This window comes from Mustela putorius, unplaced genomic scaffold, assembly GCF_011764305.1.
Source record: "Mustela putorius furo isolate JIRA1106 unplaced genomic scaffold, ASM1176430v1.1 tig00000765_pilon_pilon_pilon, whole genome shotgun sequence".
In the NCBI taxonomy this organism is placed as follows: Eukaryota; Metazoa; Chordata; class Mammalia; order Carnivora; family Mustelidae; genus Mustela; species Mustela putorius.
The window spans coordinates 10,452,613-10,464,470 of NW_025421470.1; the positions used below are offsets into that span (position 1 = coordinate 10,452,613).

At 46.4% G+C, this 11,858-nt stretch overlaps 1 protein-coding gene across 1 annotated transcript; it reads left to right on the forward strand.

The window, feature by feature from the left end:
* The first annotated feature begins 4,745 nt into the window (after positions 1–4,745).
* CUNH21orf140 (chromosome unknown C21orf140 homolog) lies at positions 4,746–5,717 on the forward strand. Its single transcript, XM_013058877.2, has one exon. The coding sequence runs from the start codon at positions 4,769–4,771 to the stop codon at positions 5,522–5,524; it is 756 nt and encodes a 251-aa protein (XP_012914331.1). The 5' UTR covers positions 4,746–4,768; the 3' UTR covers positions 5,525–5,717.
* The last annotated feature ends 6,141 nt before the right edge of the window (positions 5,718–11,858 follow it).

The window sequence follows — 11,858 nt, forward strand, 5'->3', positions numbered from 1 at the left end:
TCTCCTGAGAGGTGATTATGCTGTTGCTTACAAGTCATCACGGACACAGATCCAGACTGCCCCCTGGTGGTCCCTCCGTCACCGACCAACATCTCCAAAATGGAAGGTGACTGGTGTGGTCATATCCTCTCTCCCAGGCCCTCAGGAGCTCCCAGTGGAACCTACAGCCAAGGAGGGGAAGCGGAGGAAGTGCAGAATCAAGGGAAGAGGAAAAATGGAAGGTTCTCGGGGTTTCTGTGGTTGTGTGTGGTGCAATGCTTTGCTTGAGTCCAGGCCCCTTGGCCACCCGGTCAGGCTACTTCCTGGTCCTGCCCAGACACTGGCAAGGTCTCCACCTAGGCCAGTGAAGGCAGGGCACACAAGGATTCTCTGCCAGGGCTGCGGAGGCTTGGCTTTGCCTCCCTCTGTTGATCGCTCTGACTCCAGGACCCCCTCCCCAGTTACCTTCAAGGTCTGGTGGGCACCCCACTGGGAGTCCATCTGGGCCCAGCCCCATAACTCCTCCTTTGGCTGGTTCCTCCACACCCATGGCCCCTGTGCCCTCTCTAAAAATAACCCCTAAGGCCATCTAAATGTGTGTGTTTTGTTCCAAATTCCTCTTGTCATTTTTTTTTTTTTTCCAAATTCTATGGCCAGGGGTGCCTGGGTGGCTCAGGGGGTTAAGCCTCTGCCTTTGGCTCAGGTCATGGTCTCAGGTCCTGGGATCGAGCCCCGAATCAGGCTCTCTGCTCAGCAGGGAGCCTGCTTCCCCCTCTCCCTCTGCCTGCCTCTCTGCCTGCTTGTGATCTCTTTCTCTGTCAAATAAATAAATAAAATCTATTTAAAAACTCTATGACCAGATTTACTTATAATTAATGAAGTAAAATAGTGAAGTGCCCTTTTTGCCTATCAGATGGGTGAAAATTAAAGATTACTGATATCAAGTGGTGATAGCAATCCGAGGAGTCCAAACTGGTAGCAACTTTTTAGTGGATGATTTGGCAATATCTACCAATATTTAAACCATTAATGACTTTGAACTCTCTTTTTCCCTGCCATCTATAGATGCATATATCTACATCAGACCTTCGCAACTATGAGGAGATATTCGTCATAGCATTATTTGAGATAGCAAAGACCCTGAAGCTATCTAGATAACCACAAAATAGGGAATTTGCCAAATAGAGTGTGTCACATCCAAACAATGGAATACAATATAACCATTAAAAACAATGAGGTTTTCCATATTAATGACATGGGAAAATGTCTGTGATTTATTGTGAGGTTTACAAAAGCAAGTTACAGAATATAGAGTATGATTTTTTTTTTTTTTAAATCAAACGTCTGTGCCTGGATCTGTATCTATACTCCTAAGTCCATCTGTGAGACACAGAACAATTCCAACAGCATTCTGGCTGGTGAGTGAAGCGGGTGTGGATATAGTAGGGACGAGTGATTTCTGTGAGGCTGGAAATTATCTACAGTACCTATGCATTGTGTTTAAAAGTCAAAGGTAATAGAACTTTTTTTTTTTTTTAAAGAATGCTCCATGCCCAACATGAATCCCAGTGTGGGGCTTGAACTCTTAACCCTGAGATCAAGATCTGAGCTGAGATCAAGAGTCAGAGGCTTAACAGACTGAACCTTCCAGGTGCCCCAACAATTTTTTTTTTTTTAATTTCAATTTTGACAGTTAACAGACCCTCCCCTTCCCCAATGCCCGCTCTCTTCCCTGCCTCTTCACTTCCTGAAATAACAGGAAGTACTTTCACCTCACCAGTGGGGGTAAGGATTTAATCAACAGTCCACTTAGCAAGCAGGAAGTGTACAGACAAGGTATAAACAAAGAGTGTGCTTCCTAAATAGCCATTGGTCCCCTCCATGCCAATGAATTATATTTGCCTCAATACTCTGCCATAGGTAGTCTCCCATTTCATAGAGAGAGAAATTGAGGCTACTGAGAGTGGAGCTAAGATTTGACCAGTAGGTTTATCTGGTACCAGAGCCTTTGCCCATGACCCCAGTACTCAGATTTATTCCGTGTCCCTATACAGCCCAGTAGGGCCACATTCACACCCATCACCTTGATATGACATCCACTTGGTCTGGCCATCCTGTCATTTCCCAGTCTGAAACGGAATTCACACAAGAAAAGGCAAGATAAGCATTTGATTCTTCTCTTTACTAATTAGCAAAACAGTGTAGTAGTGCTCTGCAATGTCACCCCCAGGCAACTAACAGGTTTTTTTGAATATTTTTTTTTAATTGTCTGTGTGATTTGTTGTTTTGATTGTTTCGGTACTATAAGGTACTCAAAATTTTTTATACATTTATTCTACTTCAATTTCTTGGAGTCATTATTTATTTCCTTATTGACTGATGCTCAAATTTTTCCATTGTTGGTCATGGGAGGCTTTTTAAATGGACTCTTAGGTCTTTCCAACAGATCCTGGGAGTCTCTGATGGCTTCTGTGCTTTCAGGCTGGACAAGATGTCCCAAGCTCATCTTGTATATTTCCTTCCCTTCGAACAGAAGGACTTTTGGTTCCCCTAATAGGAGACAATATTAGGGACTGCAGTCTGAGGGGCAGAAGTACACATTCCAGTTGGATCGAGTGTTTTTGTTGATTGGGTGTGACTGGATTGGGTGTTTTGTTTTGTTACTGACATGATAAGTAGATTTATTCGTTTCAGATTTATTTGCATATTTTTGTTTTATCTTTCCTTTTTAATTTTTGTTTTTTAAAAATGCCAAATATTTATATTCTCTGGTTAAAACAATAAAACGGGATATGTTCAGAAAAGTCTGTATTTCTATTCTACTCTGCCTCTTGTAGGTAAGCAATTTTAACTCATCCTTGGTTCATTCTTCTGTTTTACCTAAATGAAAATATAAGAAAGTATGCATATTTACTTATTATTTAGTTATGTGTATATATTTACACAAAAGATAATATAACACTTTTTCTTCTATACTTCTGATCACATTTCTCATATCCATACCCAAACACTGGATGAAAGAAGCAAAGAACTGTTGTCTTAGAATTGACTTCATTGCTTTATATAGTGTTTCACACTGCCATTCCAGAGCCCAGGGGACCTTGGGACAGTGGGAAAGGGAGTGGCTGAACAGGGTGACTCTGGGGCCACCATGACCACTTCAACCACAGTAGCCACACCTCTGTTCTACATCTTTCGCATTCCTATCAAATTTGGTCTGAAAAATGGTCCCCACTATAAAAGAAATCCTAAGAGAAAATAGCCATAAGCTACTGACCAACCCAAACTCACTGATCCTGGCTTCTGAGAGGTTGTTCAGAGAACACATTCTTCATGTGAACCAGTCTGGGGAAATCTTACTGTCCAGGGTTGCCTAAGTTGAGTCCCAAGAAAATCACGGTGGGAAGAGAAAGGATCAGCCATTCAATAGTCAAGCGAAGGACCTGTCAAATCACTGAACTTCAAACAGTCCAGTCATCCGGTCCCATTGTCATATGAGGGAATTGGTTTTGCACACTTACGGAACATCTGTTTTTTGTTTTGTTTTGAAGATTTAATTTATTTACGTGTCAGAGAGAGAGAGCACAAGCAGGAAGAGAAGCAGGCTCCCTGCTGAGCAAGACCATACAGAACTTGATCCCAGGACCTTGAGATCAAGACCTGAGTTGAAGGCAGACACTTAACCACCTGAGCCACCCATGCCCCCCTATGAAGCATCTTTATCTCTAAGAAAAAGAAAATACAAAGGCAATTGAAGAGCCTATTGGGATTTAAAAACAAAATAAGACAAAACTCTCTTTTGCCCAGAGTATATATAATTAAAAGTGATTTCCAGATCAGTTACTGAATTAGCTCAAGATTTGGCAGTCCAATAAAAGGCATGCAGGCTGACTTCCTTATACTTTTTGTTACACCTTCCTCTGCCACCTGTGAACTCCACGCACGTGCAGACTTAAACCACACGCCTGTGCAAGTCTCACTGGACATGTCATAGCTGTACCACTGGTGCCTGGAATAATGCCCAGTGCTTAGTATGAGCTCAATAAATGAATTTGTAATGGATGCATGAATGTAGATATTCTTCTTCATCCTCATGAACCAAATGAAAAGGGGTCATCAATGTAGCTCGTCGCTATTAAAAGATTGTTATGGTAGGTAGGATTGTGTCCCCCTCACCCAAATTATATGTCAAAGCCATATAACCCTGGCTCCAGTACCTCAGAATGTGACTCTATTTGGAAAGAGGGTCTTTAAAGAGGTGATTGAAGTAAAATGAGATCCTATGGGGGGGCCCTAAACCAAGGTCTAATGACCGTAGGAAGAGATTAGGCCAGAGCCATAGGTGCCCACAGAAGGAAGGCCATGTGAGGACACAGCAAGAAGGCAGCCACCTACAAGCCCAGGTGGGAGACCTCAGAAGGAATCAAAAACTTGCTGACACTTTGATCTTAGACTTCCAGCCTCCAGAAACATGAGAAAATGAATTTGTTGTTTAAGCCACCAATCTGGTATTTTGCTATGACAGCCCTACCAAACTAATACAATTGCCAGTCCCAAACCATGGGAAAAGCGATGTCAAAGAAACATTTTTTACAGTTAGCATTTCCCATACCATATAAGCCAGAAGAAAATTGTATTGAGTATGTGTTTCATGGTGCTTTGAAAGCCAAAGTGTATCTCTGTGACTGGGCTAGTTGTAAGAAAGCCCTCTGTGAGGTCATCATGCCACTTTTGCCAGATGGGCACAGAGAGAGACATGCAAGCTTTTAAAAACCCTGGAGGAGACACCATGCCTCACTTTGCAAACACTCTTTTAAGAAACATCATTACCAGAAATTCATTTGATAACGTCAGGAGGAAGCAATGTCTCCAATACTTGAAAACCCTGAGAATGCTGCAGTATGATGGGTTTAAGACCGTATATTTTGGAGAAACCGATATCGCTGAAAGTCTCGTAACTGGAGAAGACCTAAGTGATGGGTATTTCGTGCAAACTCCAACGTGGTGTATTGTGCATGCTGGTGGTAGACATGGATGGGTGCCTTGGAAGTATCAGATGTTCCTAAGAGATGAGTTATGCATCAAACAGGAAGATAGCCTCTTCTTTGAGTTCTGTGATGTGGTGAAGAAGACCTATGGGAAGTGCGCCATTGTGGTCAAAGAGAGAAGGCAGCAGGACAAGATGAGGACAAAAGAAGATGAAGAGCCAGAGGTCCAGGTCCATGCTCCATCTGTCATTAACTTAACGAGCATTGTGTGTTGCCCTGAGGTGGCCAAGTCCTGTGGCCATGAACTACTCTCTCTGCCTTCCCCTTACAATTACCTAAATCCTTTAGACTCAGCCTGGTCTTCTCTGAAATGGTTTATCATCAATAACAGAAAGGAGTTTTGTTTTCACTACATTGATAGTGTCTATTCTTACCAGTATATACTTCTCAGCGATTTAATTAGCAAAGGGATTGAAAGGATAAACCTAAGCAAATGGAAAACAATAACCAACAAAGTACGGAGATGGGAAAACTACTATCTTGGTACATTTTCTTAAGGGTGATTCCTCTCACAAGCGGTTGGAACCATGCTGTGGGCATAGTCTTTGCCAACTCTGCTGGGCTCAACTCTGGACCATGGTAGCCCAAGATGCTCCAACAGCAACTTCACAGAGATGCTGTGAGGACTGAGGTTTCTAAGGCTGTTGGCAAAGTGCTTTAGGTTTACTGGAGGTTCCATTAAAGCTTGTTGGTAAATTAGGGATCTCGACTCCCATCTTGTTAAGGCCACCTTGAGAGCTATGTTAATGGGAGGATTCCAACTAACCCAGCCCGAAGGAGCTCAGTGGTGAGCAGGGGTGAGCAGAGCTAAGGGCTATGTAGTCAAAATTTAGGTCAGAACCAAGTGTGTGGTCACCAAAAGTTGAAAATAGTGTGTCAACCAGTTTCAGCCAACCAAAATAGTCTACAGGGAGACGGTTTGCAATGAGCAGTGGATGTGGTCCAGACAGTGGCTAAGAAGGTTCATTGCTTCCCATTGCTTGTCAGAGGCTGAGTGAGAGACATCTGAGGAGAAACTCCATCTAGGTGCTCAAGGCAAGTTGGTGGTCCCAGTAAGGCACCTGGAAAGCTGTAGCCATTGGTTGATTCAACTGGGACTTGGTAGGTGAACAGGTGAAGTGATTGGGGGTCTGTGGATCCCACTTATCTAATATTTCATCCCAACTCCAAGAATCCCACCAGGAAGTTGTTAGACTTTGCCATGGAGTTGCATCTTGGGACCCTGAGAGCTGAGACACCTGTGGTTGGTATGGCACACCTGACTCAAGTTTAAGGCCATTGCTAATGCAGTTTGTAGGGAATTGTGGTAGTATGTTTCACCTTTATTGAGTTAGGTATGAAAATCTCTACCTAACACCTAACAGAATTACCCATAGGTAAGATTGTGAGGCCAGGTTCCTGATAGCCAACTGCAGAAAACATCAGATGATTTGCTTGTCTTCCTGCCCTATTTCCTTCCAGATCCTCCCTGAATTATTAAGAAATAGGTGGTCTGACGAGACTCGATGTTCAATGCTTTTTAGCAGTCAAGTAGCAGACTTCTGCACCATTTTGTTGTCATGCATTTTATCTGGGGGTGAACCTGTTGCACCCGCAACCACCAAACCCCCAGAAACAGGCAATCTCAGTTGTTACATTGCCCACTTCCCAGCCAGTGAACTGTTTGTCTCCTGTGGCTGCTGTAACAAATACCACAAATTTGGTGGTCCCAAACAACAGACACTGTCTCCCAGTTCTGGAAGCCAGAAGTTTGAAATCAGTTCCACTTCATCAAAATCAAGGTGTGGGCAGGGCCATCCTCCTTCTAGAGGCTCTGAGAACCAGTTCCTTGTTCTTCTGGCTTCTGGTGGCTGCTGGCCTTCCTTGGCTGGTGGCCACAAGAATCCAATCCCTGCTTCTCGTGGCCACATTATTTTCTCCACTTCTGAAGTCTAATTTCCCCTCTGCCTCCCTCTTGTAGGGACACTCGTGATGGCACATGGGGCCCATCCACATGGAGATGGGAAAACTACTACCTCAAAATCATTAATGGAACCCCATCAGCAGAGACGCTTTTTCCATATAAGGTAACGTTTCAGTTTCCAAGGGTTAGGAGTTTTTTCAATGCAGAATTGAGCAAGAGGCAGAGCGCCTTGCAAAGACATTATTTTGCAGGGAGGGCTAAGACATGGAAGGTTTTTAAGGTTCTCAGACAAAAAAGCTAAACCAAGAGGAGCTATTTTTGTTTGAAAACCAAAATGTAAGAAGTTTAAGGTTCTTTTCCCTTGGGACCTTGTTTCATCTTTAGGAAGGCAAGGAGGGGAAAGAGATGTCAGGACAACCAGAGAGATCAAAAGGACCTCCTTTAATATGTGATTTTGTTACATAATACTGTATGCATAAGTAAGAAATGCTGCTTAACACTAAACATGGGAACTTCCAGCAGAAAGTAATGGAAAGTACACTGGGTTTTGGGAATCCAGTAGACCTTGCTGGAATCTCAAGTTTCCAACTTATTAACTATGAGACTTTGGCCAAGTTACTTCACTGCCCTGAGGTTCAATTGATTCATTAGTAAACTAGGGTTGAGGACTTTTTTTTTTTTTTAAGGATTTTTAAAATTTTTCATTAGAGAGTGCATACAAGCAGGGAGAGGGGCAGAATGAGAGGGAGCAGCAGACTCCCCACTGAGCAGGGAGTCCCGATGTGGGGCTCGATCCCAGGACCCTGAAATCATGACCTGAGCCAAAGGCAGATAGATGCTTAACAAACTGAGCCACCCAGGTGCCCCGGGATGAGGACTTTAAGATGCTTCTCATAAGCTACGCCACTAAACAACATTCGGCACCTTCTGGGTGTCCCATACACTCAAGCTTCTGATGTTATAGTCCAGGCTGAGGGCCAGCAAGTGTGCCCACACTCATACTGATGTCACTGACCTCATCTCCTTTTCACTCTCTTGGGGAAATTCTTGCTGCTTTTTATCACCAGGACCTAATGTGAGCAGACACATTTTAAGATACTTTGATCAAAGGAACTTTGTTCTCGCATTTCTTTTAAGACCATCTGTGACAGGTCAGGCAGCTAATGAGAATAAGTTTTGTCTGGTGGGGTGACAGGGAGGATGGTGAGCAGAGTCAAGACTCTTCGAGAGCAAACTTGTGTTGCGTTTATATGAACCGAAGAGTAAGTAATAAGGCACAGCAGTCTTGCATGTGCGGACAAGTCCCCTGGAAGAGCTTTCATGATGTTGGTGGGGTTGTTGTCTTTCTGAGGTTGGCTGATGACACCCCGTACCCTCTCTGGCCCTTTACCTACCAACAACCGTATCCTCACTCCCTCTCCATGGGCATGGAGTCTCCCAAGTAGGTGGTGTGTCGGAATGATCTGTCCCAAAATGAACCTAAAAGTAAACGGGCAAATGGAGCTGGATGCTCAGTGGATCCCACCTTGTCTACCCAAGGAAGGTCCAAGCTCCACTGGGTTGAAGGAGCTGCACCTGGCCAGTTGTGGGGCTCAGTTGCCTACCCAGGCAGTACACACGTCTTTCATTTGTGATTGTTTTAGACATACAAACTGTTTGTACATACTTGACCTCATTCGGTTTAGACCATCAGCCTATACACAGGCAGGGCAATGATCATGGAGGTCATTTATAAATGAAGGCAACTCCAGGCAGGCAGTCACTGACTCAGCTAGGGGCATGCACACCTGTAGTGATAGGAAGGCCAGAACCAGAAGCCACATCTTCTTCTCAAGGAGTCCTCACACCTGTCTCTAGCCGGCTTCATGGGTTGGTTAGGATCAGGTCAAGCTGTGAGTAGTGGAGACCCAACCACCGAGTTAAGAAGGTAGCCCACCTCCACCGCTACAATCAAGAAGCACCAAAGGGGCAGTTCAAGGCTAATAGGATGGATCAATGGTCATCAGGAATTCAGAGTCCTCTTTTTACTCCAGTGTCCTAATCTGGTCCCATCTTCATGGTCCCAAATGGCTGCTGAGTTCAAGCCATTGCATTAGCACTCCAGGCAGCAAAGGAGAAAGGAAGGGAAAAGAGTTCATTTCTCCCCTTTTTAAGGGGACTTCCTGGAAGTTCTACATGACACTTCCACTTGAATCTCATTGGCAAGATTTAGTTGCAAGGGAAGCTGGGAAATGTAGTCTTTTGTTTGGGGAGGCAATGTGGACAGCTAAAATCATGATTCTATTAGTAGGGAGAAGAGGAGGAATACTGAGGTAGGCAACTGGCAGTCTTGGCCACATTCCCTGCTCCCCTTCCTTTTGGTGTTACCATCATCCACTCATCAACATTCCAACACCTTCTGGGAAAGAGATACCAAAGAAAATAAGTCCGGGCCCTCAGAGTCATGGCTTCCAAGGCCTTCAGGGCCGGTCCCTAGATGGCCCCCCAGGCCCCCTCCCACTTCCTCCCGCAGCAGGTCGCCCTTCCTCTGTGTGTCCTTCAGCCTTGACCATGCCCCAGCTTTCTCCTTCCAGAAAAGCCTTTCCTTCAATCCTGCCTTCCCCGATGGCTACCAAGGTCTCTCTCCCCACCCTGCAGGCAGGCCTGCAGCTTCCTGCAAAGTTGGGAATCACGTGATACTTCTTTCCCAGTTTTCAAGTTCTCAGCTCTGTGTTTCCAGGGGAAGTATCTCCAAATTTAATCTGATGGGCCAAACTGCGAATCTGAAAAAAAGCACAATCTATACATTAGAGAGGGTCCCAAACATCTGGAAACACACGGAAAATACTGAGCTGGTGATTTGAAAACTAACCAGTTATTTGTAACGAACACATTGTGCAGAAACCTTTCTCTCCTGGCTTTGCAGACACCACACACAGGCGTGCACGCGCGCGCACACACACACACACACACGCACACACACACACGCTTGAAATAACAATGCCAACAGCCCGGTTTCTACTCCCTCGAACCCTCCCTCCTGCTCTGCCGCCCACCGTAGTCTGGCCTCTGTCCCCGTCTTGTTGCTCACACCGTCGCCCGTCGCACTGGCCGACCTAGAGCTCCTTCCCACCTCCCCTTCCGCTGTGCAGGAATGAAGGGGGCTGACCCCTGTCTCTGCCTCTGGCCAGCTGGGGGCCTTAGATGGGGCTATTAACCCCTCCATGCCTCTGTTTCCTTATCTGAGAAGGGGATAATGGCAGCTGGTGGAGGTAACAGGGGTAAAGCAGGTGGGAGAGTTAGGGCTGAACAGGGAGTCACGCTGCCTCGCTGTCTCCGGATCTTCCTACCCTGGATGCTCTCTCCCAGGCTTGGCTTCCGGGGCTCATCTCCCCGTCTAAAGCTCACGAGAAGGTCCAAGCACCACCCCCTTGCGATCCCCTGTGGCTGCTCCCTGCACAGATCCTGGGGTGGGTCTGGGGCCGAGCCCAGGAATCTGCATTTTAAAAGGCCACTCACGTGTGCTCACATTGGAGAACCCGTCCTCAGTTCTCTTTTCCCTCCAGAATCTCTCCATCATCCCCCGGCTTCACCCCGACATACAGGCAACCCACACGGGACAGTGCATGGCAAGGAGCACCCGTGTCATTGACTCAGGTGTCAAGGCCAGAGATCTGGAAATCGTCAGACCGCGTCATTCAGACAGCTGTGTTTCCCTGGAGACCATCATCTGGACACTGTCTGGGGAGAGGGGACCCTTCCTAAAGCACCCGGGAATTTTTGTTTGTACTATTCGGTTCCTGAAATACGTTGTGTCTCTGCCTCGTGAAGCAGAGTACGTAAACACAGCTGAACCTTTCCTTAGCGACTAAGGTCATCGTTGTGATCATAACGTCCTAATGTGCGGCGTTCCCCGTGTGGGGCTGTGACCGCCATGCAGTGAGTTCTCAGGCTGGGGCGGCTTTATAAGGACCACCTCACTCGCACTAAGGTATTTCATCAGCTTGAAACCAATAAAGAGGTGTTAGGGTGTGGCTAGTTAAAGATTAAAGGGGATCTGTGTAAGGGGATCCTGGGGCTCCTCTGTGGCCAGAGAACGCAGATTGCAGCTGATGTTCCCTGAAACATCTTTCAGCTACCCAGGGGCGGGCTCCTTCTTTGGGATTTGCTCACGACTGTGGTCCAGAGAGGGGCTGTCCAGCTGCAGTCCACGTGGCGTCCCGGTGTGGGCTTTCCCGAGCTCTCTATCCACCTACATTCGCCCACGCGTGCAGGCATCCCACCAATTCTTTAAACTCAAACTGTAAATCTACTGACTTCGGCATGTGCAGTGGAGCTGCTGAGCCGTAACTCCGGGAGGAGCTCCTCATCTCCCCCTAGTGGTGGAAGGGAGTGTAAGAAAGGTGACGGGAGCCAAAAACAACACTGTACCAAAAACCCCGGAGTGTGGTCAATGGTTTAAGTTCAATCCTTAGGTCACCCTCTACCAAACTTTCCAAGATGACCCCATGTTCCACAAATTCCAAAACCGAGTTTTAAGTCCCCCTAGGAAAGCGCCTGTGTTTAAGATAAACGTGACCATCTAGGGCTTGGGCATATTTAGAATCTCCAGGAAAAGTCAACAGCCCCCGTCCTTGGGTTTCTGAGGCGCCCAGCAGGGAAGGGAGGGAAGGTCTGGGGTTGGAGGAGTGGATATGGTGTCGGGTGGCCGCCAGGCATGCTGGGAGCCAGGAACACCCTAGATCCACAGAGAGGGAAAGAACCATCCTAGATGAGGGCGGGGCGGTGGAGGGTCAGGCTGACCAGGGCCCCCTAACCAAGGCAGGATGGTTGGCCCTGGGCCCAGGGTCAGTTCTGAGCCCAACCCGAGCAAGTCAGGGAAGCACGGGGGTCGGAGGGCAGAAATCCTAGGGCATTCCACTTCCGTTCTGGTGTCTGTTCACGAGCCA